This window comes from Solanum verrucosum, unplaced genomic scaffold (assembly GCF_900185275.1).
Source record: "Solanum verrucosum unplaced genomic scaffold, falcon-dt-bn FXZP01000102.1, whole genome shotgun sequence".
NCBI lineage: Eukaryota > Viridiplantae > Streptophyta > Magnoliopsida > Solanales > Solanaceae > Solanum > Solanum verrucosum.
The window spans coordinates 2,166,252-2,192,772 of NW_026019930.1; the positions used below are offsets into that span (position 1 = coordinate 2,166,252).

At 28.5% G+C, this 26,521-nt stretch overlaps 2 protein-coding genes and 1 non-coding gene across 3 annotated transcripts; 2 read left to right on the top strand and 1 right to left on the bottom strand.

Annotated features, from left to right (window-relative positions):
• Positions 1-10,451: 10,451 nt before the first annotated feature.
• LOC125832331 (gibberellin 3-beta-dioxygenase 1-like) lies at positions 10,452-13,123 on the top strand. The gene is made up of 2 exons (XM_049511475.1): positions 10,452-10,997; positions 12,427-13,123. The coding sequence occupies exons 1-2, from the start codon at positions 10,513-10,515 to the stop codon at positions 13,058-13,060; spliced, it is 1,119 nt and encodes a 372-aa protein (XP_049367432.1). The 5' UTR covers positions 10,452-10,512; the 3' UTR covers positions 13,061-13,123.
• Positions 13,124-18,081: 4,958 nt separating this feature from the next.
• TRNAD-GUC (transfer RNA aspartic acid (anticodon GUC)) lies at positions 18,082-18,153 on the top strand. The gene has a single exon. It is a non-coding gene; the product is annotated as a tRNA-Asp (tRNA).
• Positions 18,154-18,316: 163 nt separating this feature from the next.
• On the bottom strand, positions 18,317-20,344 carry LOC125832440 (probable 2-oxoglutarate-dependent dioxygenase AOP1). Its single transcript, XM_049511596.1, has 3 exons — positions 19,974-20,344; positions 19,135-19,456; positions 18,317-18,669 (listed from the first exon to the last, which is right to left on the bottom strand). The coding sequence occupies exons 1-3, from the start codon at positions 20,342-20,344 to the stop codon at positions 18,421-18,423; spliced, it is 942 nt and encodes a 313-aa protein (XP_049367553.1). The 3' UTR covers positions 18,317-18,420.
• Positions 20,345-26,521: the final 6,177 nt, after the last annotated feature.

Below are 26,521 nucleotides of genomic sequence, written 5' to 3' on the forward strand. Positions count from 1 at the left end.
TGAAGTTGGTTCTACCAACATACGGCGACGTTTTAACGGTCTATCTGATGATTAGGGAGTGGAGAGTAAATTACTATATTGACCTCCATCTTTTGAATTTTTTAAAGGGTTCACTTTGATCGACTGGTCTTTTTCGGTAAGGCCCGTTGAGGATGCGGAGCCCACAAAAAGAGAAATGCCTCCTCCTCTATTTGAATTTTGGGCTTAATCACAAATACCCTCTCTTTTTGGGAAATTTTCATTAACATAAATGTAGTAATAATTTGTCTAATTATATTTAGGACAAATTACTTAACTACACTCCTTTACTTACATTAATATCCATTTATCCCTACTTATTTCAAAAATTTCAAAAATCCCTTATTTACCTATGTATCCCGTGCACAACGCTATGTATCCCGCTATGTGGAATGTATCAAACGCTATGTATCCCCTGCACACTGCTATGTATCCCGTGCACAACACTATGTATCGCGTTATGTGGAATGTATCAAACCTAATGTATCCCATGCACAACGCTATGTATCCCGCAAACATCATTTTTAAGGGATTTTTGGTAAATAGAAAACTAAAAGGGATAGGATGTTATTTAGTACTTATAATATGTGGTTCCTATAATTTATACTTATATTTATAGCAACAATTTTAGAAAGGAGAGAGGTAGATAAGAGAGACGAGTAGAATTTATTTTAGATACAACATGGTATTTCAATTGAAATCGAGATGCATAGATACATATATATACAATCTTCTTCCACACATTATTTTCGCTCATTTCTCTCCTCTCTCTTCCAATCTTGCAAGAAGATAACTTCGAAATTGAAACTAAAATACAAAATACACATTGTATCACCCCTAAAATAAATATACAAATATATATTTTTTTCTAATAATAGTTGTATTCATTTTCCTTCACACACAAATACAGTTCGATAATTATTCTATCGGTTTTCCTAATATATATTGATACAATCAGTTGTATCAATCAAAGAAGATATTGTTTGGTAATAGGTTTGTCAGTTTTTCTGCAATCTAAGAAGAATAGAATGATTCAAAAGAGAAGAGGATACAGTTTGATACATGTTTCCAATCTAGTGATGCAAATATTGAACAACAAATCAAAAACGCAAAATGGAAAATTTTGATATATATGCGTTTTCCGATAAAAAAATAATCAACAATCAGCAAATACATATAGAATATTAATATCGAGATCCACATGTATATATAGATAAAAATAATTTTGGTAAAACCTTAATGGAGTTCCATATTAATATAAGTAACAGAAATGGAGAAGAAAAAAGATTCACGCAAAGAATTGTAGAGAGAGATAGGGCAAGAAGGGAATGTGAGAGGAGAGAGGAAAATAAGATAGGGAGAGTGGCGCACAAGAGAGGAAGAGAGGAGATTTGATATAAAACCCTAATTATAGCTATATTAGATAATTTATTGAAAGTAGAGTTGTCAAAAAGGGTCGGCCCAGCCCTACCCCGTCCAAGCCTCGTAGGCCAAGGAATTTGAAGGGCTATGGCGAGCAGGCCCTTCATTCGGAAGGGCTTGAAAATGCCGGCCCATCCCCACCCCGCCCAAGCCTCGCACATGCCAAGGAATTTGAAGGGCTATGGCGAGCTGGCCCTTCATTTGGAAGGGATTGAAAATGCACAACTCAACCCAACCTAGAAGGGCCAAGGCTGGGGCGAGCTACTCCTTTTTTTCTTTTCTTTTTTTTTCATTTTTTTCTTTTCAAACTTATAATTATATAACATCAAGAAAATGAGAAGATTTTCAAATCAACTATGAAAAACAATGGCGTTGTTTTGATAACACTAGCAAAAAGTCTAGTGTAATTAGCATGTATCTCGCATACCAGTTACGAGAGTGACAAATAAGATTGGAGGGAGGTGAGGGTGCAAGATTTGTCTATGCATTCTAGATACATGCAAATCTACTTGGATAAAGTGTATCTATAATAGATTAACCTAATTTTGGGCCATATATTTTGAAATATATGTATCTGGACGTACCAAAATCTAGTAAGATTCATAATATTACAACATAGTGTGTATGTAAGCAATTAGATTATATACTAGTGAGATTATGATAAGTTACCCTTAAATAAAATGTTTTGGCCCATGAGTCGACCTTGGCCCGACCCTGATCAAGCCTCAAGGGCCAAAGGGCTTATATGAGCCGGACTTATAAGCCCTAGTTTTAAATAAGCTTGAAAAATCTTATCCCAACCCTACCCCAATAACGAGTTGGATTGGATCGGCCCTATGGGCTAAGCCCATTTTGACGGCTCTAATCAAAAGTATCGCTAGATTATGTTATTGTAGTTATGTAGTTTTTTCCAAAGCCTCTTTTAAAGTATAGTTTACCAAATTCACAATCTTAAAGACCTATTATAAATTTTTTAAAGAAAATTCTCAAGTTGACATTCCTTAATACTAGATTTCAATCCATAAAAGAGATTCTAGTTGGATCTCAAACTAATCCTTCCTTATTTCCAGATAAAAATAACATTATCTTCCAACTAACTCAAACGAATCTTTTTATATATTCTTGAAAGAAAAAACATTCTTTTCTTATGTTAGATATTTTGATACATCATTTCTCAAAATTTGCGTATAGAGGAAGCTTAGTGTATCAAATTGTTCTCTTATCAAATATTTTGATTTGTATTTATGGGTAAAAATTAGCATGTCAGCTATTTTTTATATGTATCAAATCAATAAATATTGTACATAGTCTTTTAACATCTAATTATAGTTAATTAACATAGATTCTCGTCTCATTAAATCATTCAAGCCTATTAGGGAAGGGTACTGATTTAATTGGGCCTATTGGGCCCCTAGAGGAGCCCATACTATTGGATCTAGAAATTGGGGTGTATTCTAAGAAGAGAAAACCCAATACATAACTGAGGCCAGTCATTCGAGAAGTCTTTGAGGAAGGCCTTTAGAGACCGGTAATTTATGGTGTCTCATTTTAAAAGATTGTACATCACATTTGAAGGTGATTTGGACCAATTTTATAGGAAAATCACATAAGTGAACATTTTACACAAATCTTTTTGACCAATTCTGGTGATTTGTTAGTATTTTGCAGTCACAAATATTGACATGAAATGTAAATACAAAAACAAGTATTTCCAGTACAAACAATCAGATTCTGAATTCCCCATAGAGAAAAGAAAAATGTATAAGTGTATTTACTATATTTAAGGGTTATTTGTTAGCAGAATAAGAAACAAGTTACCCATATATTCATTTTAGTATAACTTATATGACGTTTAAAAGGTAGATAGGAAATAGATTCAGGTATAAAATTAATATCATGTTTGATTGACAATTAAAAAAATCCGCATTACTTCTAATACATGAATAAGTTATAAAGAAATCTACGTATTATTTTATTTAGAATAGTTTAAATTTTTGCGTTGGAAATCGCGCAAGCATTATCACTGTCTTAAATCTCAAATCCTTATTCGGCATATCACAATTTATTCGAGATTGGCCGAAATTCAAATACAATTTGTGTGCAGTCATATTTTTGCAACTTGTAACCAATTGAAGTGATCTGATCTGCCGCTTTACTAGAAAAACTTATCCTTTTCTGAATTAATAGTAAATAATTCCACTAGAGATCCATAAGGTCAAGTCTCAAATTAAAAGTTAAAATTGGACAGATTGTAGTATGCAAGTCGTTTGTGTTGCATTGTTTTCAGTTTCAAAAACTTTTTTTGTATGTGGATCAATTATGTGACCACTTGTTAATATAATAACCAAGTGCACTAGTACCTCTAAGACATGCAAATGGTAAGTTAAAAAGACTACGGCGTACCTTCGTTTGTAACAAATTTTAAATATATGAAAAATAAATTAACTATAAATAAAATCTGAAAAAACAAGAATATTATTGATAAAACAATATGATTACAATCCCGTTCCTTCCTTGATTATTCTGATCTTCTTTAGGATTTCTCGTTTTCTTCATGATTCGGAACCGTTAGCGGTGTATTTCTCAAACTAGGGTGATTTGGATTTTTGTGTGATTGGAGGCGTATTTCTCAAACTAAGATGATTTTGACTTGATCTCCATGAAATAATTTGTGAACCTTCTTGAAGTATTTTATTATCAAAAAATTGTGAATCTTGTTGAAGTATTTGATTATCAAGAAGAGTCTTGACATATTTTGATCTCTTTGTGAATATGCCATTAATTTACAGAAAATTCCAGATGTCTCTTCAAAGAAATATATTACCCTTTATACATATATGAACTAAGGTTCAGGACAAGTTAGCCTTCGAGAATCCTAATTCAAATATAACTCGTCTTGTAAAGCACTACGAAATTTCATGAATGTCTATGATGAGTAATTCATTGGACTAAAGAGAAATTAAAACTCCGATATTTGTTTTACTGCTCTTAAAATGTGTCAATCATGTATAATTAATTTGTTGCTTTATAAATTATAACTCCAATTAGAATAAAGGGAAATGAATAATTAGAACAAAATATCGATTGAAGAACAAAGGGAAAAATAAAATAAAATATCATGGTTGTAAGCACCACAAGCCAATTAAAAAAAAACAACTACTTGAGTACACATGGTAGAATCAACTATAAGGCCCCCAAATTGCCATATTTAGATGTATATAATTGATTTTTAATAAAGGTTACCAAAAATTGACCACTCACATGATAAGGTCAACAAGCTACAAAATTATGTTTTCTTAGCTATAGGGAGTGGGGGTGGGGGGGGGGGGGGTCATATATTTCAGGTAGGTAGTCATTGCATATATATTGGAGAAATTTCTATCCTCTAACTAGGCTTCTCCAATTCTGGAAATTGGAGTCATCAATCACTCAACTCATCTTTACTATTTGCCTTTCACTTTTACTGTTTTACCACCTAGTACTAGTAGGATTTGAGGAGATACGTGTCAAACAAGGGGCGGAGGAGAGAGATAGCTAGGACGGTAAAGTGTCATGTCATGTGATGTTCATTTTATCGAGATGTCGTGTAATATAGAATTGAAATATCTATCTTGAACAATTATAAGTAAGATTAGACCATAATATGTATACATTGCAAAAAGTAAATTTGGCTATTTCTTCTTATCTTTATGATTGTTTCATTAGATAAATATTATCATAAAAGAAAAATAAATGTTTGTCCTTGATTTTCCTTGAGTTTGGATTGTGGAATCCTTTTAATTTCAGCCTTAGTGCACAATTTTGATAGGCATAATCTATGAACACATTTAAATTTGACCTCATCGTCTAGCAAATAAACACCTCAACTTTGAATATGCATATACATATTTATACACTTTAACTCGTCTTTCACGATTTCAATTGCACTATTGAGATGGTTGTAATATAGTGGGATGTTCTCACATAGTTGGGGAGAGGCCACCCTTAAGGTCATTTAAGACCTAACCGATTAAGTCTATTTAATTGAGTAAAATTTACTTATATATATGTAATTATATCTCAATGACTTGAACTTGAACTTGGGCTTGGACCGAGTTAGATCTTTACTTAATTTAAAGATTTGTTTTGAACAATTTATTTATTTAATATTTAACTTTAATTAACTAAAAAGTTATGTCTGTTCAAAAAGGAAGCAACTAAAGGTTGAGTTTGTTCAGAAAAAGAGTTACTCTTTATGAAAAGTCTCCTTATCAGATTCTATAAATATGAAGTATTCCCAGAAGTATCATATTAAATTGCATATATATTTCAGATTTTGTTGTATCTTGAAAGAGAATTCATTGTCATTCCTTAAAAAATATATAGGCTATAACTCTTGAAAGATAGTGATCTTTCACGCCTCAAAATTTTAATTTTATATGTTGTTTTTTCTTCTAACAAACACTCCAACTTAACTTACAAAATGAACATCTAGACATCTCCACAATTTATGTGTCATATCAACGTCACGTGTCCATGTGTCATAGCTAAAATAAGTTGAATTATTGACAGTTAAAATCAAATTAAAATGTGATGATGCACTCTTAAAATTGAAGTGTTTATTTACTAGCTAAAGTTAAATTTGAATTTATTTACCTATTATATCATTTTTGACGTGTTAGTGTTTATGTGTCGTGGAGGGAGAATGGATAATTATCTGTGGAAAAAATACAAATAAAAAAGGAGTGAGAATAAAACATGTAGACACGTATGTCACCACTCACCAATTGCTTAAATATATTGTCGACTAGCTTGAAAGACGGGAAATGACTTACGAGAAAGGTTGTCTTATTTCTATTTCAATGGTCCATTTTTTTTTTCAGTATTAGTTCTTGTAGAAAATATAACACATCATTATATTTGCAAAAAAAATATTTACTTACTATTTTATTTTTAATAAAAAAATTATATTTACAACGAATAATATTCAAGCTTATAAACTTCTTTTTTTGTATATTATTATCCCATATATGACCGGCATCCCGCTAGCATATAAATTAAAAAGGAAATGAATACTAGTAATTACTTAGTATTTTTTTAGTTTGCACGTTCTTTAAAAAATAATAATTAATATGAGTACTTTATCATAATATCTATATTAATAATGGAGTATTATATTTTAAAAAATGATTAATGAAATAAATAATTAATAATAAAACATGAAAAAGCTACATTTTAATATATTAAAAATTACAAATAAAAATATTTATTTTTATTTTTTAATATAATAAATAAGTAAAAGCGAACGAAACAACAAAAATGATAAAAATGCCGAAAAGTCGGCCAGAGTTTGGAAGTATCTAAAAAGGAAAGAAAAATGAGCAATGGAATTTGCTAATTAAAATGTTGACGGCCACCAAATATAAATCCAGGGATTACCGACACCCAACATTAAATAGTGATTAACAAACACCACACACACAATTATATGTAATGATCTCATCTTAAATTTAAAGTTAATAATATAATAATATACTTCATTTTCTTGACAGTAACATATTAAATTAATTGAATATTCAAATTAAATCATTACAAAATAGAACAAACTCCAAAAGTTGTTTCTGCCGGCAACCTAGAAGCGTCCCAAAAAAAATAATAAAAGCAACGACTCGTACATGCAATATGAGAGCGGCACTTTTTTCAAATAGTTTTATTCGACGTTGAATATCTAATTTTTATTCATCGCAAATTTATATTATGGTACAAAATTGGACCACATGTCTCTAGGAACACATTACTCCATTTGCTTTATATTATTTAGTATTTAACTAGAAGTATATTTTATTAAATTAACTTTATTAATAATATTTTAGAATTCTAAATTTAACTAATTAATACTTACATTATATAATTATTTAAAACTAAGATAACATAGAGAAAATGTAATAGAACGATCTCATGATTTGCTTAAATGAATATGTAAAGTGAAATATTTACTTTGTAATATGAGTCTAGTAAAATTAAACTGAAGGAATATAAACTAGCGCGAAAGAAAGCCTAAATTATTTAAATGACAACAAAAATACAAAAGAGAAAAAAGTTGAACCTTGCACGCTTGTGTCACGTGAAGTGCATATGCTACTAACATATATGGTCATTTTCTTTATGCCTCATATATAATATAATAATATAGAAATAATAAATATTTGTAATATGTTAACACTCATGAGAGCCTTTAATTTGTTATCTTTATGGTGTATGTGACCACATAATTAAGTGCAACGAACAAAAAGCAGAAGCTTAATTATATCAATGCAAATTATTTAATATGACAATTAGCTTTGTTTAATCACAAATTAATAGAAATTGTATATGTAAATAATCATCATTATTGAATAATTAATATAAGACATGCATGCTTCTTCAAATCTTACACTAATGTATAAGTTAAATCTTTAATCATTCTAAAAGGACATTTGGCTGAAGTTAATTAGTACACGTAAATGTGAGACAAATAGTCATTAATCACACCAATACATTAACAAAGACAAATTAGTTGATTGCTTAAAGACAATCAATATGCTATAATATATGATGTGTATATTTAGCTACCCTTTAATAGACGGAACAAAAAGACATAAAATGTAATCGCAAAATACCAAAAATAACTTTACTGTTTATTAAAAGTTAAAACACAGAAAATGACCAAATATGCAAGGGACAGAAAAAGAAAGCATAAAATGGGAAAATGACCAAATATTCATTTTTTGAGGACGATAATACCCTTACTAATTTTTCTCAAAGGAGTATTTTCTTACGTAATTATTTTTGCTCCAATCATGCCACTATCGCAGCCCCGAACAAGTTATTGAGTCTTAGTGAATGAGTCAGAAATTTTAATAAGAAAACAACATTAAAAAAGGAGTTACATGTAGATTTTAATTTAATTTACGATAAAAAACATTTCTTGAACCTAATCAATTTTATTACAATGCTAAAGGCTTCTCTGATCTCAGTGGATTCACTATATACACAAATAAATAAAAAAATTCCTTCATCTCAACTATGTAGCAGTGTTTGGATTTTGAGAATCGAATGAGTCTTATCACAATTTTTCATACGTTTTTTTGAATATTTGGTATTGTTATAAGATAGTGTTACTTATAAACTAAATTGTGATAGCATGTTGGAGAGTGTTGTTTTGCACCTGTTCCTCCCCATGAGTTGACAACATTTTCAGCAAAACAAATCAAATTGAACTATTATTGTAATTACATGAATGTAGTTCCGTCACCGCTCATAAACAAATATACAATAGTGAAGTTAGAATTTTTCACTTAAAAAAATTCAAAATATAAAGTACACTATAATAAACAATATGCTATAAAACTTAAAAGGATGCAATTTTGACAAAAAAAAAAGGTTAGTATGATCCCCTAGGTAGCCCCCATGATCACAAATAAAGTAGAGGTGGTAAAATTAATCCATAAAAATATAATTCGTTCAAATTTAGATCAGATCATTTCAGTCCGACTTATTTCAATACATAAAAAAAACATTTGTTACATTAATATGTCACCTAAATTAATCAATAAAAATCTTATCAATTTTTTTTAATATATATTTGATCTATTACATGAAGTCGTGATAAAGAAAAACTAGTTTATTAGGTACTAAAAAAATTATAAAAGAATAAATAAAATAATTGAAATGAATTAGGTTATGGTCAGTACTTTAGCTCATTTCAACCTAAGTAACTTTTGAATGGATCATTCTGCCACTCAAATTCAATTTAACTCGTTGATTTAACACCTCAAGCTAATCCCCGGCTAGAGATTCTAGAGATATATTACAAAAAGGTAAAGTGGAAGAGGCATTGTAGCCATTTGGGCTAGCAAATATAGGAGTTGTGTTTGGGGTTTTTGGATGTATAGGGCAAAGTTGATGGCCGGTGGGGAGAGAAATATAGTGTCTTGTAGCAAATAGAGGGATATTAAAGACGCAATGATATAGATGTTTTTCTACGTGAGGACAAGACAAACCCACATGAAATGAAGGGATACATAGGCCCTCACCTATATGGAATTACCCCTCCCATACTAGCTTCTTGGATCATTTCAACACAATAGTAATTATGTACATGAAATTTTAGATGTCATAGTATATATATCATCATTATAAATAGTTTTTATAGTAATAAATATATTTTTGAGGATTTGATCACTAGAAAAATTAAGATTTTCACTTATGTGATTCAAAAGATGAAAAAATAAACAAATGCGAAGAAGCCGATGGTAAAAATCAATTTTAGTCATTGTATAAACAATGTAATTTTTTGCTGAAGAAAAGTTCGAATGAACCCCCTGATTTGCCCTACTTAGCTTCACCCTTGGACTTGATGGTGTGAAATATTATTCACACCAATAGTGTATGAATTTGAGATGTCATCTAATATATAATTAGTATATATTGTCAGTATAAATAACTTTTATAGTATTATAGTTTTTTAAAATTTACATTTTGAGGAGAGACTTACTTGTATATATGTTATTTGAATGACTTGATCAGTGACGAAACTAGGATTTTCACTAGTTGAAGGGATTTAATATCTAGTATATATACATTAAAATAAATCCAATTATATATAAACAATAAAATTTGGAAGTTCAAATAAACCCCCTGATCAATCCTATCTAACTTCGTCCCAGGACTTGACGGCGTAAAAAATTATTTACACTGATATAATAGTGTATAACTCTATAATACAATCCTTTATCTAAGTACATTATTTTCGTAGAGGACACGATTGTCTTTCAACTTGTTTGTTGTTTCTATCATCCAATAGCAATTTATCTTTAGTTTCTTGTCGCCTTCCATATATCTATCAACACCAATATTTTTCAAATAGCACTCAAAATTACATTATTATTAATATTTCTTTTTCATTCCAATCAATCACCTCTATATATACCTCCCCCTACATCACCTCTTTCAAAACATTCCATTTTCCCCCTTTGTTCTTCTATCTACTATAGCTCATAAAGTAATCTACATTTCTTTTAAAATAAAATTTTCATTACGTACTACTACACTATGCCTTCAAGAATCTCACATTCTTTTAGACCTCATCACTCTCAAAAACACTTTGACTTGAATTCAATTAAAGAATTACCAGAATCCCATGCATGGACATCATCAAATGATCATTATACTCAAGAAAATTCATGTAATTTCGAGTCTATTCCGGTTATCGACCTCGATAACAACAACAACAATAATAATAATATTCTTGATCATATAGGTCATGCATGCAAGAAATGGGGTGCATTTCAAATTATAAACCATAGTATATCAGAGAGGTTACTACAAGATATTGATGTGGCCGGGAAAACCCTTTTTTCACTTCCTATGCAACAAAAATTGAAGGCTGCTCGCTCTCCTGATGGTGTCACTGGCTATGGCGTGGCTCGAATTTCGTCTTTTTTCTCAAAGCTCATGTGGTCTGAAGGGTTCACCATTGTTGGCTCCCCAATTGAACATGCTAGACAACTTTGGCCTAAAGATTACAAGAAATTCTGGTAAGTATTAGAGTATAGTAGTACTTATTATCAGGCAAATTCAGGATTCAGACGTTGTGAATTTAAAAAGGAAAATGAATCATTTATAAAATTCATTATTAATCTATCGATAAATAGCTCGTACGGATAAGATTCCTTTCTTGATAATACTTCCTCTGTCCTATATTTATTGTCGTGTTTTACTTCTCGAGAGTCAGTTTAACTAACTTTTTAAGGCAAAATTAAATTAGATTAATTCAATATTTTAAGATTACTATTTAGATATTTATAGAAAAAAATTATAATAAAAGTATTATAAGTTACAACATTAAACAAGATGAACGATAAATATATGCTATTTAATTATAGAAATTGTTTCTCACTTAAAAAAAAGGTATTTTAAAATACCTATATCATTGATTTTCTTCTATTTACCAGCCTTGAATCTTGACCTAGTGGTCAGGAGAAAACTCGTCAACTAGTCAACCACCATGATTAAGAAGGCCGATTATTGTTGTCCGTCACCTACATACAAAAAAATAAAATAAAGTTCAATTTGGAAGCACTATACTCTGCCAAACTTTTTTATTATCCCTCACATTTCTCATGCACGCATATATGGAGAATGAAAATAAAGTCTTTCTTTCATATTCACAAGTACACAACTTTTTATTCTTTTATCTTTTTGTGCATAGTGTAGGGGAAGCCGTAGGTAAAACCTAGTGATGTAACTTTTATACTTTATTAATGGAAGAAGAAAAATTTAACGATAAAGACATATAAGGTCCCACGGACAAGATAAGAGGGAAGACTTCACAGATCTACCAATCTCTAAATCGAATCTAATTATTTATTTTATTGTACTTTGTTTTTATATCTATTTCTAGTATATAAATTAAATAAATTTCTCAAATAGTTTCTACTGTAGTAAATAAGAGTAGTATTACTTACTTAATAGTCACGAACATATGAAATTAGCTATGAATTTTATCTGGTATCTTAGCTAATACTTCTTTCGTTCCTTTTTAGTTGTCATGTTGCATTTTTTGAGAGTCGATTTGACAAATTTTCAAAGCTAAATCAGGTTACATTAATTTGATATTTTAAAATAAAATTTTAGATTTTCAAAAACTATACAGAAAGTATTATAAATTGCAACTTTTTCCATATTAATATGATAAAATATACATCTTAAAATGTCAGTCAAAATTCATTAAGAAAGAAACTATAACTACTACAAAGGAACGGAGGGAGCATATTGCTAAAACACTAGTTAATTAAGTTTTCTTAAAATTTGTCGCTAATCTCAATAGCTAAATGAGATTAACATGAGATTTTTGTTGTTTATCTACGAATTTGTCTGTCTCTATTTCCTTGTTTTCTAGTAGTAAGTAATTCATTTGATGTTGTTCATATTTAATATCTACAATTTTTTTTGCCTTTTTTTCAGTGAAGTAATAGAAGAATATGAAAAGGAAATGGAAAAGCTAGCAGGAAGATTAATGTGGCTTATACTTGGGTCATTAGGAATAACAAAAGATGATGTAAAATGGGCCGTAGGCCCAAAAGGTGAAACCAAAGAAGGATGTGCTGCCTTACAACTAAATTCATACCCGGCATGTCCGGATCCGGGTCGGGCCATGGGTCTTGCAGCACATACGGATTCTACCATATTAACAATCCTTCACCAAAACAACACAAGTGGTTTACAAGTTTACCAAGAAGTAAATGGGTGGGTCACTGTCCCTCCAATACCCGGGGCATTAGTAGTTAATGTAGGTGACTTATTACACATACTCTCAAACGGGTCATACCCGAGTGTTTTACATCGGGCGGTTGTGAACCGGACACAACATCGACTTTCTGTAGCCTATTTATATGGTCCACCGACAGGGGTGAGAGTCTCACCCCTGTCGAAATTGCTGGACCATAGGCACCCACCCTTGTATAGGGCAGTGACATGGAGTGAGTATTTGGGCACTAAGGCCAAATATTTTGATAAGGCACTTTCATCTGTACGGCTTTGTGTCCCTTTGAGTGGATTTGCTGATGCCAAAGATCATAATGGGGTACAAGTTGGATAAATTCACTAGTGACATTTGAATTTTATTTTAAAAAAAATTATGTTTCTTTTTCTCTCTTGATGTTCCTTTTTACTCCATTATTGGAGGAATATTGTTAATATTTTTGGGAGAGAGGAGAATATAGATTTTATTTTTATCAATCTTTATATTGTATTTCAAAATGATCGAATTTACTTGATGTGCGCATTATATAAAGTTGATTTCTCATCTGGTTCACTTAATTAGTAAAAATTATGGGTGAAAATCATTTTTTTTAGTTTGACACGTAACTATCATTATATTCTTGTCATTTCACACATGAAGTCATTGACAACGGTCAAGTGTTATTCTCGATTACTTAGTTGATGTGACAATATTTTTTGAAGTTAATTTTCTCTTTTAAAAAACACCTATTATAACAAAAAATTTTCTTTCTTTTTACATAATGGAAAGCCCATAGTTTTGATAAAACAAAACTACAAAAATGTCAATGTTTCATTTAGAACTTGCACATCTAAAACAATTATTTGAGTCATATAATTGTAATTTAAAATGATTACAACAAATAAGATTCGATTGAACTCCTTTTAAACATACACAAAAACAATTGTAATTTAAAATGATTGACAACAAATCTGTCATAATTTCCTTATTGAAGGTATACATATAATGGACACAAACATATAAGCACACATTAAAGTTGTATTTGTTATTTAAAAATGAACAACCAAACAAACAATATTGATCTGCTGTCCTTTTTGTCGTAATGCTGGATGAAGCTAAAAAGAAAATGGGTTATAAATTAAATTTGATAGATTATAATTTATTGGGATGAAATAAAAGTATATGACAAAAAAGAAATCAAAGTATTACTGACCTGAATATGTAGCAATTCTATTGTATAATGATGACAAGTACTAATAAATAAATAAAATAAAGCCCACCATGCGAAATTTAAACAAGAAAACAAAAAAGATCAGAGAAGAAGAAAAACAAACAAACTAGCCAAGTGCTCAAGTTGATATAGATGCCATGTTTGTCAATTTATGTTGGAGTTCCAAATCGATGGGTTCATTTATTTATCATCGTATCAGAGTCAAGCTCATTCATTTTTCCGATGTTGGCCCCCCGCCACCCCCCAACCCTTCGTCTTATATTGTTCATGCTCCAAATGTCCAGTTCTAAGCGTGTAATGGTCCATGGTCTCAAAGTCGAGGATCTTGGACATTCTCCTCTCATGAGCTAGATTTTGAGGTTGAGTTAGGTTGTAGGTCCATTTCTTTATCAATTTTCATCTCAATATAATTCATCTCTTTTTAGCTAGGTCTTCTCTATTCATAAATTAACTCCATATCCCTTACAGGGGCAGAGGTAGCTAGGCTCTAAAATTTGGCAAAATTCATAAATAAATCTTTTTATAACGGTGTTATTTGTTTGAATATTTTTTAGCTATCATAACGAAATGTTATTATATAGAGAACATATGATATAACGTAACATGAAAAACTGGTTCAATAAGAAAAGGAGGAGAAATTAATTGTTGCAGTGAAATGATATATATTATAATTTATACTCTAGAAGATAGATATTATAGAGATGTATGATTGCATATCTAAAAATATTACTTATATATACATATTTTTAAAAAATCAAATACCAAACTTGTTATTTTTATATATTTTTTTAACCCCCTTAATTATTGATCACTCCCCACTGTTGTTGGAAATTATTGTAGAGACAAATTACAGGGAGATGATGGAATATAATAATGTGGCAGTGTCAATCCCTTCAACAACAATTTGTGGTAGAAAGCATGTGCCTTTCCTACATAAAAAATAATTCTCAAAATCATATTCAATAATTTTTCAATTTTTTCATAGTTTCAATTCATTGCTCTACAAGAGTTTTTGACATATATATAGAATAATTTAACAAAAGTACTGTCCTAGGAACAATTGTGGGTTCTGAACGAAAATATTTTATTTATAAATTCAAAAGGTTTTTGAATCTTACTTTAAGTTCTATCTATTTTATATATTTTTGTATATTCTATATTTTCTGTATATTGAAAATAATTAGTAACATCCCTATATATAAAGGTAAAAACCAAATTAAAGTAGGACTAGGAACTACTCTAACTAACAAATTCTAATCAAACATAAATAAGTAAATACCAAAAATAACAAATTCTAAATAACTTAGAATTCCTACTCAACTTTGAATTATTATTTTCAACGGTTTCAATTCTGATAGATGTGAGCTGAAATGTGATTGATGCAAAAATTTTAGAGGGAAAAAGTTCCAAATCTGATCATGAACTATTTAGAATTACTCAATTTTATCGTCTTATATTTATCCTTATTATTAGCGATGCCTCTAAAATGAGTGAAATTTAGAGTGTATTTGGGGCGAAGGAAAACACATAGGTGATTAAGTAAGAAAAAAAACTCTTTAATCAATTTATTTCACCTGTTTCATTTTGTTTGTCATACTTTCCTTTCTAGCCTGTTTAAATAAAAATGTCTCTCTTTTTTTTTAACAATTCTTTAATTTAAATTTTCCACGTGAGCACATGACAAGTTTAAAACCACAAAACTAAAAAACATTTTGACATATCTTAAATTTAAAATTATAATATTAAAAAAATTCTTTAATTTGACAAATATATTGAAACAAAGAATATACCATTTTAACAATTAGGGAAAGGAATTTGCTATGGTCTAAGTTGTCATAATCAATCTCCAATAATGATGAATATAGTATTATGTGACTACTAAAGCCCAAGACTGCCTAAGGCTGGCGTATTTTTCACGTCTATTCTAGAATTGTCGCATTTTAGTTTATAAAAATACAACTCGTTTAAACTTTAACGAATTGGGGTAATTGAGCTGCTTATATTGACCAAATTTATCTAAAAAAAATTAAATTGATTTGTTCAATGTAATCATACTAAATAATGAATTTATGTCTTTTTTTTATTAGCTTGATTTGATAATTTAAAAAAGAGCAACTTTCACATATAGCAAACATAAAAATCATATTTGTATATTATAGCTATACTTTGCATAATTGTGCTCCATAGCAAACTTTATGTTTGCTATGACTATTAATATGTATATTTCGCTATACATATACAAAAGAAGCAATTGTATAATTTGTTTCGGTATACATATACAAAAGAATCAATTGTATAATCTGTGTTTGTATAAAGAGAGAAAGACAAAAGAAAACTGAGCAGGGCAAGATCTATATTTGTATAATCACAAGTGTATAGGACGAAAATGTATATTTGTATTTGTATATACAATTTTCTCCCACTTTATACAAATACAAACACAATTTATACATTTGTGTTTGTATAAAGTGAGAGAGGCGAGTGAGAGTGGCGAGCGAGATCTGGGAGAGTGGCAAGCGAGATCTGGGAGAGGGGAGAGAGGGGAACGAAAAGATATGTATATATACAATTTTCTCTCGCTTTATACAAACACAAACACATTTTTTGTACATTTGTGTTTGTATAAAGTGAGAGAGGCGAGGAGGGATTGCCCAACGAGAAACGAGAGTGGCGAGCGAGTGAAATTCACTGGGGAGAGAGGCGAATGGCAACAATTTGCTATGGATTACAATTAAATCAAACTGTGGTTATAACATTTAATTTGAATTAATAGTTTGCTATTATATACAATTTTCCCAAAATTATACTAAAAAGGAACAAAAACATGTCCAATCACTTCATCTTTTCAATTCCTTCCAATTTCCACTACTTAATTAAAGTTGAATTTATTGCTCGAAATGGCAATCCCTTTTACTATCTTTTCCCTCATTTAAATTGAGAAAACTCCTTTTTTTTTTGTTAGATTGATCACATATTGAAGATTAGGTTCTTAGACATTTAATCTTACGTTATAATATCCATTGTTTCACTTTTAGTGCTTCTTTTTGTAGAGTCTATAACTTCATGATGAACTTTTAGAATTTGGAAGTGCTACCAAATTTATTAATTATCCATAAGTGAAGTGATTTCACAAAAAAAATTCTCTCCTCTGTTTGTTTGGCCTTTTTTGTTCTTCAAGTGGTCCACTAGTTGACATTTCTCCTTTATGTTTTGGTTTTTATTTTTTATTTATTTTTTTTATCCGTGGTTTCCGGGTGTCGCTTTGCGAACCCGACTAGCTGTACCCACCGGGTCCCGCTGTTTCAAGGCGGGTGCACCACAGTTAGTTCCACGGGGCCCTGGAGACGCGACCGGTTTGTAATGCCTCCAGTGGCCCTGCTGGGGCTCGAACTGGCGACCTGAAGGACTTTGTCCTCAGTCCTTTACCAGCTGAGCTACCCTCAGGGTTTCCTTTATGTTTTGGTTATTCTTCGTTTTGGCTAAGTAATACGAAAAGTATGTACCTTTCATTTTGAGCTTCGAAAAGGGTTTAAAATGTCCGTAAAATATGTAAATTTTATCATATTTGTCCTCGTTAATAATTTGATTCAATTATGTCTTTGTCGCTATTTTTATCGGGTAAAAAATGCCCTATTAAACAAAAATGTGCTTAGGTAAAGTTGTCTTCATTTTTAATATTTAACCTTTTGAAGAAAAAACTTTGGAGCAAGGTATTTTTCGTTGTTAATTTAAATGCTTTATGTCAGAATAACTAATTTTGTTATAATTAACACAATTTAGTATCATCAAAGATTGTGATTGAATGATATCCTATCCTTACTCAGAATACTCATATTTGAGCTTTGGGTATCGAATTATTTTTGATAAGAAATGCTTGACACCCAAAATGAAACTTTGCAATCCAAATTTGAATTAGTCGAACCTTAAGAAGAATTCCTTAGATTAAGTGGAAAACTAGAAACAAAAGAAAGTATACAATTGTTTTGTTTCAACGACTCAGAATATTAGAAAGATAAAATTAGGTATGCCATTTTTATTTTTACAAATAAATTATTATTGCACCGAATGACATGATGATGAAAAGAGAGAATTATCAAAGTGTATATTTTTATATATAAAAAAAGTAGCAGTTTGATAGCATCATCAAGTCGTTGTAGTATAGTGGTAAGTATTCCCGCCTGTCACGCGGGTGACCCGGGTTCGATCCCCGGCAACGGCGACACAACTTTTTTAATTTCTCTTATGTTTCGACCAAACTTTTATTAATTTGATTTTCAAAATATGTTTAACAAACATTATAATTACGCAGACCAGTGCATAAAACACAAATATATATATACTCCTCTATTCACTTTTACCGGTCAAAGTTCATACAATTTGACTGTCGAGAATCGAAACGTGACAAATAAAAATAAATAGAGAAGGAGTATATACTCATCAAGGAGCATATATATTTATTCCCTTACATAATCAAAGTAAATTAAATTTAGACACCACAATAGGTCTTCAAAGCAGATGCACATCTTTGGCCTTCTTCAGTGTAGTAGAAATCAAGGAATTCAACATGATCAAAGGGCTTAAAGAGTAAGGAATGTTCTTCATCTACCAACTCTTCTGGTGCCTTTATCGTATATCCAGCTTTAGGTATTGAAAACAAACCAGTAGAATACCTTGCTTCATTTCCTCTCATCATTACTCTATGATACGGTGAATGCAATCGGCCATTCGCCCATGCCTAAATATAAAACAATCGCACTTCATATCCAAGGCGCCATACGCTAACGATATAAAAAATAAATATTTACCTATCAAGTCACTTAAAATATAATTATATATAATCGTTCAATTTTTATTTTTGTATTTAATAACCTGGAACATGAGATTGGTTCCCAAGCTAAGCCACAACTCGTTAAAATAAGTTGAATTGAAGGGTGTGCAGATGACATTTTTTGACGAAAAATTGTAGTTAGTATATAAGTTTAAAAAATACGTTTTATAGATAAATATTTGATTTGTGTAATTTATGTGACATATTTTTTTGTAGTATGATCTAAAAAGAATGTTCACATTTCTTTATTTAAATATAATTTCATGTTAAACTTCTTATTTTACCTTTAATAAATGACATAAAGGCACATAAATGAGAAATGTATATGACTTATTTTAGATTAAACATGAGGTTAATGTTGGAAGAGCTTACATATAGAGAGTCTCCAATCATGACGGTAAAAGTGTCTGGTGTAGGATCAACATTGATCCAATGTCCATCTTTCGTCAAAACTTCAAGACCACTCACTTCATTTTGATATAATATAGTAACAATATTCTTGTCTGTGTGAGCATTTAGTCCTAGTTTAATTTCACTGTTTTGAGGTCCTTTGTACTTCATCACTCGAAGAAGGTAATTGGTTGAATTCATATGCTCATCCATATATTTTTCGACACCTAAACTCTCTAAAATCATTTTTCTGATGGTCTGGTCTAACTCAGATAAATGCTCTGAATATGATTGAATAGTTTCACTGCCAACACACATAATAAATTACAACATTAAAAAATAAGGTATTATTAATAACATTTATACACCACTAAAGATTGAGATAACGGAGGTGGATCCAAATATTTGAGTTTAAAATTTTATAGTTATTAAAATATCTAGTGAATTTTCACATTTATATTTTTTTTAACTGTGTTAGAAATATGTTGGGTTCAGCTAAATTTGTACCTTTTAACTAGATACATCAAATGATCGAGGCAGATCATAATTTCTTATCAAAAAAATTACATTGTATGTATAAAGTCATTTTTTTAATGTATATATAGTAGATGCTGAATTCTCTTGGCGAATTTCTACCCTACCTCCACTAGTTGACTATAGTTGTATGTTTCAAGTCCTGAAAATAGAGAAACAATAGGTAGGAAGAATATTTATCCTTTAATAAGCTATCCAACACGAATCTAAATTAATCGAGCTAGTTGATTTTGAATATGAAATGTCTAAAGTAAAATAATACTAATAAAGGAGAAGAACTTTTTTACCAAAAAGTAGGATTTCCTTGAGGCCACAGAATTTGAGTGAATTTTTCAGCTTTATGAGGAATATTAGCATCATCAATGCCCATGCTTTCATAGAGGGGAACTTGAGGATATTGTCCAACATAGCCATGGAATGGTTTTTTTGAAATGTTTTTAAGTTTGGTTTGTAAAGGGAGATCAAAAAGCTCTTGTAAAGATTCAAAAATAGATTTTCTAAGATGTATTGGAATTTTATCAAAGGAAGCTTCAAAACAACCATATTCCACTAGTGCTTTGTGGACTTGGCTTTTCACTTGGTTCCATACAAGTGTGTCTGGCTTTAGGTCTTCATGAGAGAAGTCTATAATTGGAAGCTTGGTATTTTCAGAACCCATATTTTCTTTAATTTTCTACTCTCAAGAGTCTTGGTTTATTGTGCTTAATTCCATTTTGCAACCTATTTATTTATAAAGAAATTGGAATTGTAATTTGGTTAAAGAGGGGAATATTTTATGTTATTCCCCATTTGACAACAAAATAACAATTTACTATTAATTATTTCAACGTATATTAGTAGGCCTTCCTAATTTCTTAACATAGTTGTTAAACGACTGAGGGTCTGTTTGAATGAGTTTATAAAAAGTAACTTAAAAGTCAAAAGTTAAAATTCAAAAGTAGATGAAATCCTACTTTTGATTTATTTTTAAACTTTTTTGGCTTAACAATGGGTGCTTAAAATCTTAAAAGTCAAAACACCTAAAAATAAGTTAATCCAAACGGATACTAAGGTTCTTATGTAGGTTGGTAATTAAGGATGTATAGCAACCCATTAATTAGTCTGAAGTAGTGTGTAAACAACGATAACATTAACATATTTGATGTAATTTTATAATTGGGATCTGAAAAAAATGATCATGTATATGCAAACAATATTCTTACATTGTGAAAGTACATATATTGTTTATGATAAATCCTCGATCGAGAAGTAAATCATTTCAAAACATATTTAAACATAAAATACAATATTAATTGAAGAAGTCACTTTTAAAGATAATAGAGAGAAAATTTTAAAAACAGTTTTTAAACAAGATCTTCCTAATTGATTCATTACTCTGATCTTAAATGCCTCAACTAATAATAGTGGGACAAAAATATTCTAATTATATCGCTAAAAAGAAAGAATCCCATAAAATAATTATTGAAATGCCTTTGAGTTGGAACTCGGAATCATTATAATTCATATGTACAAAAGTTAAGTTCCCCTCGTGACAAGATTTTTTTTTATGTTGTATTGTTTTTTTAACCTTCCCTAAGATTTCTCACCTTTAGTTCCTCCTGATCAGTGACAGAGTCAAAATTTTCAGTAAGAGGTTTAAAATATGAAGAAATAAACACACAAAGTAGCCGAAGGGGATTCAACATCTACTATGTATATTTAAAAAATTATTTTAAGCATGTATAAATAATATAATTTTTCGCCGAAAGGGGTTCGGATGAACCCTAAGGTGGCTCCGCCACTGCTCCTGACCCCAACAATAATCCCTTCTTATTTATTGTGACTCATAAATCGGTTACTGTCTTTGTTTTTCCCTAATTTCTTTTGTTTTACGGTATGTAGTAAAAACAATATCATGAATGGGATATGTTAGAAATCATTATTAATTGTCTTGGTTACGAATTTTATAAATTATTGTTCACGTTACATAAGTTATGATATCCATAATGATTAATATCAAAAATATAAATTAAACGATTTGATGTCCTTGTGGTCCTCCACTGCGATGCAAGTCATTTTGTGCCTGTTTGCTAGTAATCTATAATTAGGAAACTTGTCTCCGCTTCGCGCAGTATAATAATAATTTAAAATAAACTTTTTATAAATTACCTATTCATGTAATATAAGTTGCAATACTTCAAGTTCATATGATTTTTTTTTTGCCGAAACCCTTAGATTCATAAGTTATACTAATAGTTAATCAATAATAAGAACAAAATTAATATTTTAATATAATATGTTAGCAAAATAGAAAATTAATGAATCAGAAATAATTTAACAATCTAAAAGTGATTACTTTTAAATCTATAATACAATATGAATAAAGCTTGAATTTTGTAGGTCATCAACTTTTATTGAAAAATAAAAATAAAACTAAAAGTATAATAATACTATGAATGACCCAGTATCGACTAAAAGCAACATTGATATTAGTTTGCTCAGATCATATAATAAGAAATAATCTATGAATGACCCACTATCAATGCTGTGCTTAGTCGATACTGGGTCATTCATAGCATTATTATACTTTCAGTTTTATTTTTATACTAAAAAACTTGTCCACGCTTTGTGCAGTATAATTGTAATTTAAAATATTTTTTTATAAATTAAGTAGAAATTAAAAGGCAAATTCTATTTTGATTAGAGCCAAAATTTGTGTTTCCTCTTAAATAAAATAATTAAGAAAAGACATAATATCTTCACATTAGTTGACATAAGAGAAAACGATCAATTATTTTTTAAAAAAAAATTGACACAATAATGTTATAACATTTTAAAAAATCAAATTACCAAATTAAGATTTTAATACAATATCATGTTCATTTCCAATTAACTTTAATTCAAACACAATATCATTCATACATGAAGTAATTAACTATTATTTAAAAATCAATCGAAGAACCAAATAGACAATATATAAGAATTTACGAATTTTAATCAATTTCACGTAGATAAGGAAATTGTGAATACATTATTTATTGAAAATTCTACTTCTAATAATTTTAAATTTATAATTTCATTTTTAAAAAAAAACTATAATTGTTAACCTAAAGTAATCTAAGAAGAGAAAAAAAATAGATCTCGTTTTCCATTTCAATAAAAGAATTCACCTAATTAATTATTTTCTTTAAATTAGGCATAATTCATAATTTTTTTTTAATAGAAGTACAAAAAAATACTCAAAAACCTATATACCAATAACTAATATTTTAAAATAAATAATGAAAAGAAAGTAAAAAGAACAAAGAAGGAAAAAAAGAAATTTAAGGAAAAAATTAATAGCATTAATGATGAAATGATTTAAAATTTGGAAAAATGCAAAATAGATAAACTTTCAAGACAAATTTTTGAGCAATTATTTTTTTTAAAAAAAATTATAAGGAAAAACGTAATTTTTTTTATAAAGTTAAATAAATATTTGAACTAAGAAGAGTGTCATCATTTTCTATTTTTAACTTTATTAGTATTTAATATGGGTATAATCGTATAGATCTTTAGCAGAAGAGATTATCTAATTTATTTATTAAATATAAAATCGAATTACATTAATAAATATTAATATATTTGTTACAAAGATTATAATAACTAATTCTTGTAATAGATAAATAAAAGAAAGTAATTTTTTTTTTAAAAAAAGAACTGATTTAAGGAAATGATATAAATGACATTAATTGTCATGTCAGATTAAGGTAAGGAAGTATGAAAATTAATATGATTGTTGATGAACAAAATTAAATATGGTTACCTTTGATATTTTTGTCTTTGTCTTTAAAATTAAAAAATGTCAACAAAATTAATATATATATATATATATATATTCATTATTTCTATGAATATAAAGTATAATTAAAGATAAATAAATAAATAAAAACATTAATTAAAGGTGATACATAAGAAAAAGCGAGAAAAAAATTAATAATAAAATTTACAAAAAACGGAATTAGAAGAATAAAAATTTGAAAGAAATAATGTGAGCACTAATTTAGAATCTTTTCAAATCACAATAAAAATTTAAAAAAAGAATGGAAGAATAATATATATATATTCATTATTTCTAAGAATATAAATTATAATTTAAGATAAAAAAAACAAACATTAATTAAACGTGGTAAATAAGGAAAAAAAACGGAAAAAATAAATAATAAAATTTACAAAAAAAAACGAAATTAGAGGAAATCAAAATTGAAAGAAATAATGTGAGCACTAATTTAGGATCCTTTCAAATCACAATAAAAAATAAAACAAACATTAATTAAAGATATATAAGGAAAAATGAACAAAAAAATTAAAAAAAGAACGGAAGAAGAATAAAAATGGAAAGTTAAAAAAATGTGAGAACTAATTTAGGATCCTTTCAAATGATAATTGACAACATATATTTCTCCTTATACTTTTCCTAATTTAATAATTAGACCGATTCTTTCTTTAAATAATTCTTCTTATCACTCATCAGTTTTTCTATAAGTGTTTCAACCAGTATGATTTAATTTTTGTTTCACAATACAAATTTTCTTGTAGAAAACATTATAGTGCAACATCCTGTTAATTTTTTTTTTTATGAAGAGAACTTTGTTACATGACTTTTCTTCTTATATCAATACCTTGAAGAATCATGAGATACTCTGTCGTTTCTTTTCATAAAGAAATCATATTCTATGATCATCAAGAAGTGACAAAGTTAAGGTGTCCATTTTTATTGATTTTAATATTTTTTTTTTGTTTTGTAGGCTAAATATAAATAATTTTGAGAATTTCTTTTTATGTGTATATATATTTGTAATTGTACAATGATTTTGAATTGTAAGATTCTTAACCTATTTTAGATTCTAATAACTTTAAAAATATTCCTAATAATTTTATTTCTGCGTTTTATTGGTTTTGATTTTTAATTTTTTTTTTTTTAATCCTGAAGCTTTAAACACATAATTATATGCTCAGTTATTATTATAAATTTGTTTACTTTTTTTTTTTAAAAAAGAAAAGAATATGGTGCAATTTGTAGTTAGTCGATCATATAGAATGCATACTAAATAGGATATTAGATTAACTCTTGCATAAAATTAATTCCAATTTTCATATATCTCACGCTTATCGTCAATGATTTGACTATTATTTTACGCTAAAGCCGACGAAATATTGTCCATTCTGAGATCTCTTCTCTTCATCTCTAAATTTCCTTCCGAGGAGCTTTGTTGTTTTTGTTTTTGTTTTTCCATTGCTTGTTATCCTTCTTCCCTTCATGACTTTTTTAAAAATTTATTTGGTACGTTGTTGAATTTTTTTTCTCTTTGATGCGTGCATGTTCAATGAATTTGTTTGATATTCTTGAAAAGTTAAAAAGTACAGAAAGGAAGAAAAACAATTAAAACAAAGAAGATGTTTGATACACAATCATAAAAAAGAATAAAATATTTAGAGAGAGGAGCTAATCAAACCATGAATTTTTCTGTTACTCCATCAATAATGAACACATCAATATTAGTTGGTGAGTGACTTTTACCATATTTTTGAAATGATTTGTGATTATCTACTCTATTTTAAATATTAGAGAAAACTCTTGATATTCTGTCATATAGGTTATCAACAATTATTTATTTCTCTTTTAATTTCTAATATTTATGTGCTACAGTTATGGGTATTAAAAAGACATAACTGCCACTAATATATTTAACATATTTGTTTCTTTTTCTTATTCAATAATTTTTTAATGAGAAAAATAAATAAATAAGAATACTGCCCATAGAGAGGTGCCACATAGGATTGCTTACATTCAGCTTTATATATATATATATATATATATATATATATATATATATTTCAATAGACATTTAAGAACAACATTGATATACTTATAACATATAGATATCGATCTTTAATAGAAGAAACAATCTAAGAATTCAAAATAAAACGACAAATCAAATTCTATTTATATATTAAAAAAATACATTTTTTATGCAGTTTATGACAATTAATTTTTGAAATAAATAAAGAAATAAAAAAGTATAAAGAAAAAAGAAAGGAAAAGAAACGATTTAAGGAAATGATACACATAATATTATTGATGAATTTAAGGAAAGAAATTTAAAAAATTAATAGTATCAATGATGAAATGATTTAAATATGGGCGTATTTGATAATTCAATAAGGTTTTGAGGTAGAATTTTTAGTCTTTTCAAAATTTGGAAAAGTATAAAAAAAATAGAAAAATAATAAATAAACTTCCACATAATTTTTAACAATTAGTAAGGAAAATATAAGAGAAAATGTCATTAAATATTGATTAAAATAAACAATATCTGAAATAAGAAGGATGTCATCTTTTTCTAATTTTAATCTTATTATTACACATATATATGAATCTTTATCCGAAGAAGTGATATAAATCAAAAAAGTTAAATTTCATATAAAATATATATGTGATTCTTACCATGTTATAATAACTAATTTCTTGTAAAAAATAAATTAAAAAAGGTAAAAATATTTATAAAAAAAAGAGCATTAAGGAAATGATATAAATGAAAGTAATAATCAAGATGAAGTAAGACAAAATAATATGATTGATGATGAATGGAATTAAATGTAGTCACTTTGATATTCACTAAAATTTGAAAGTAGAATTTTCAGTTTTTTTAAATTAAAAAATTAAAAAATTAAAAAAACGAAAATAATAATAATAAAGAAAGTAAATAAATTTTAGGCCTTATATATATATATATATATATATATATATATATATACACACCTTAATCAAAGATATATTAAAGAAAATAAAACAAACTTCAATCAAAGTTATATT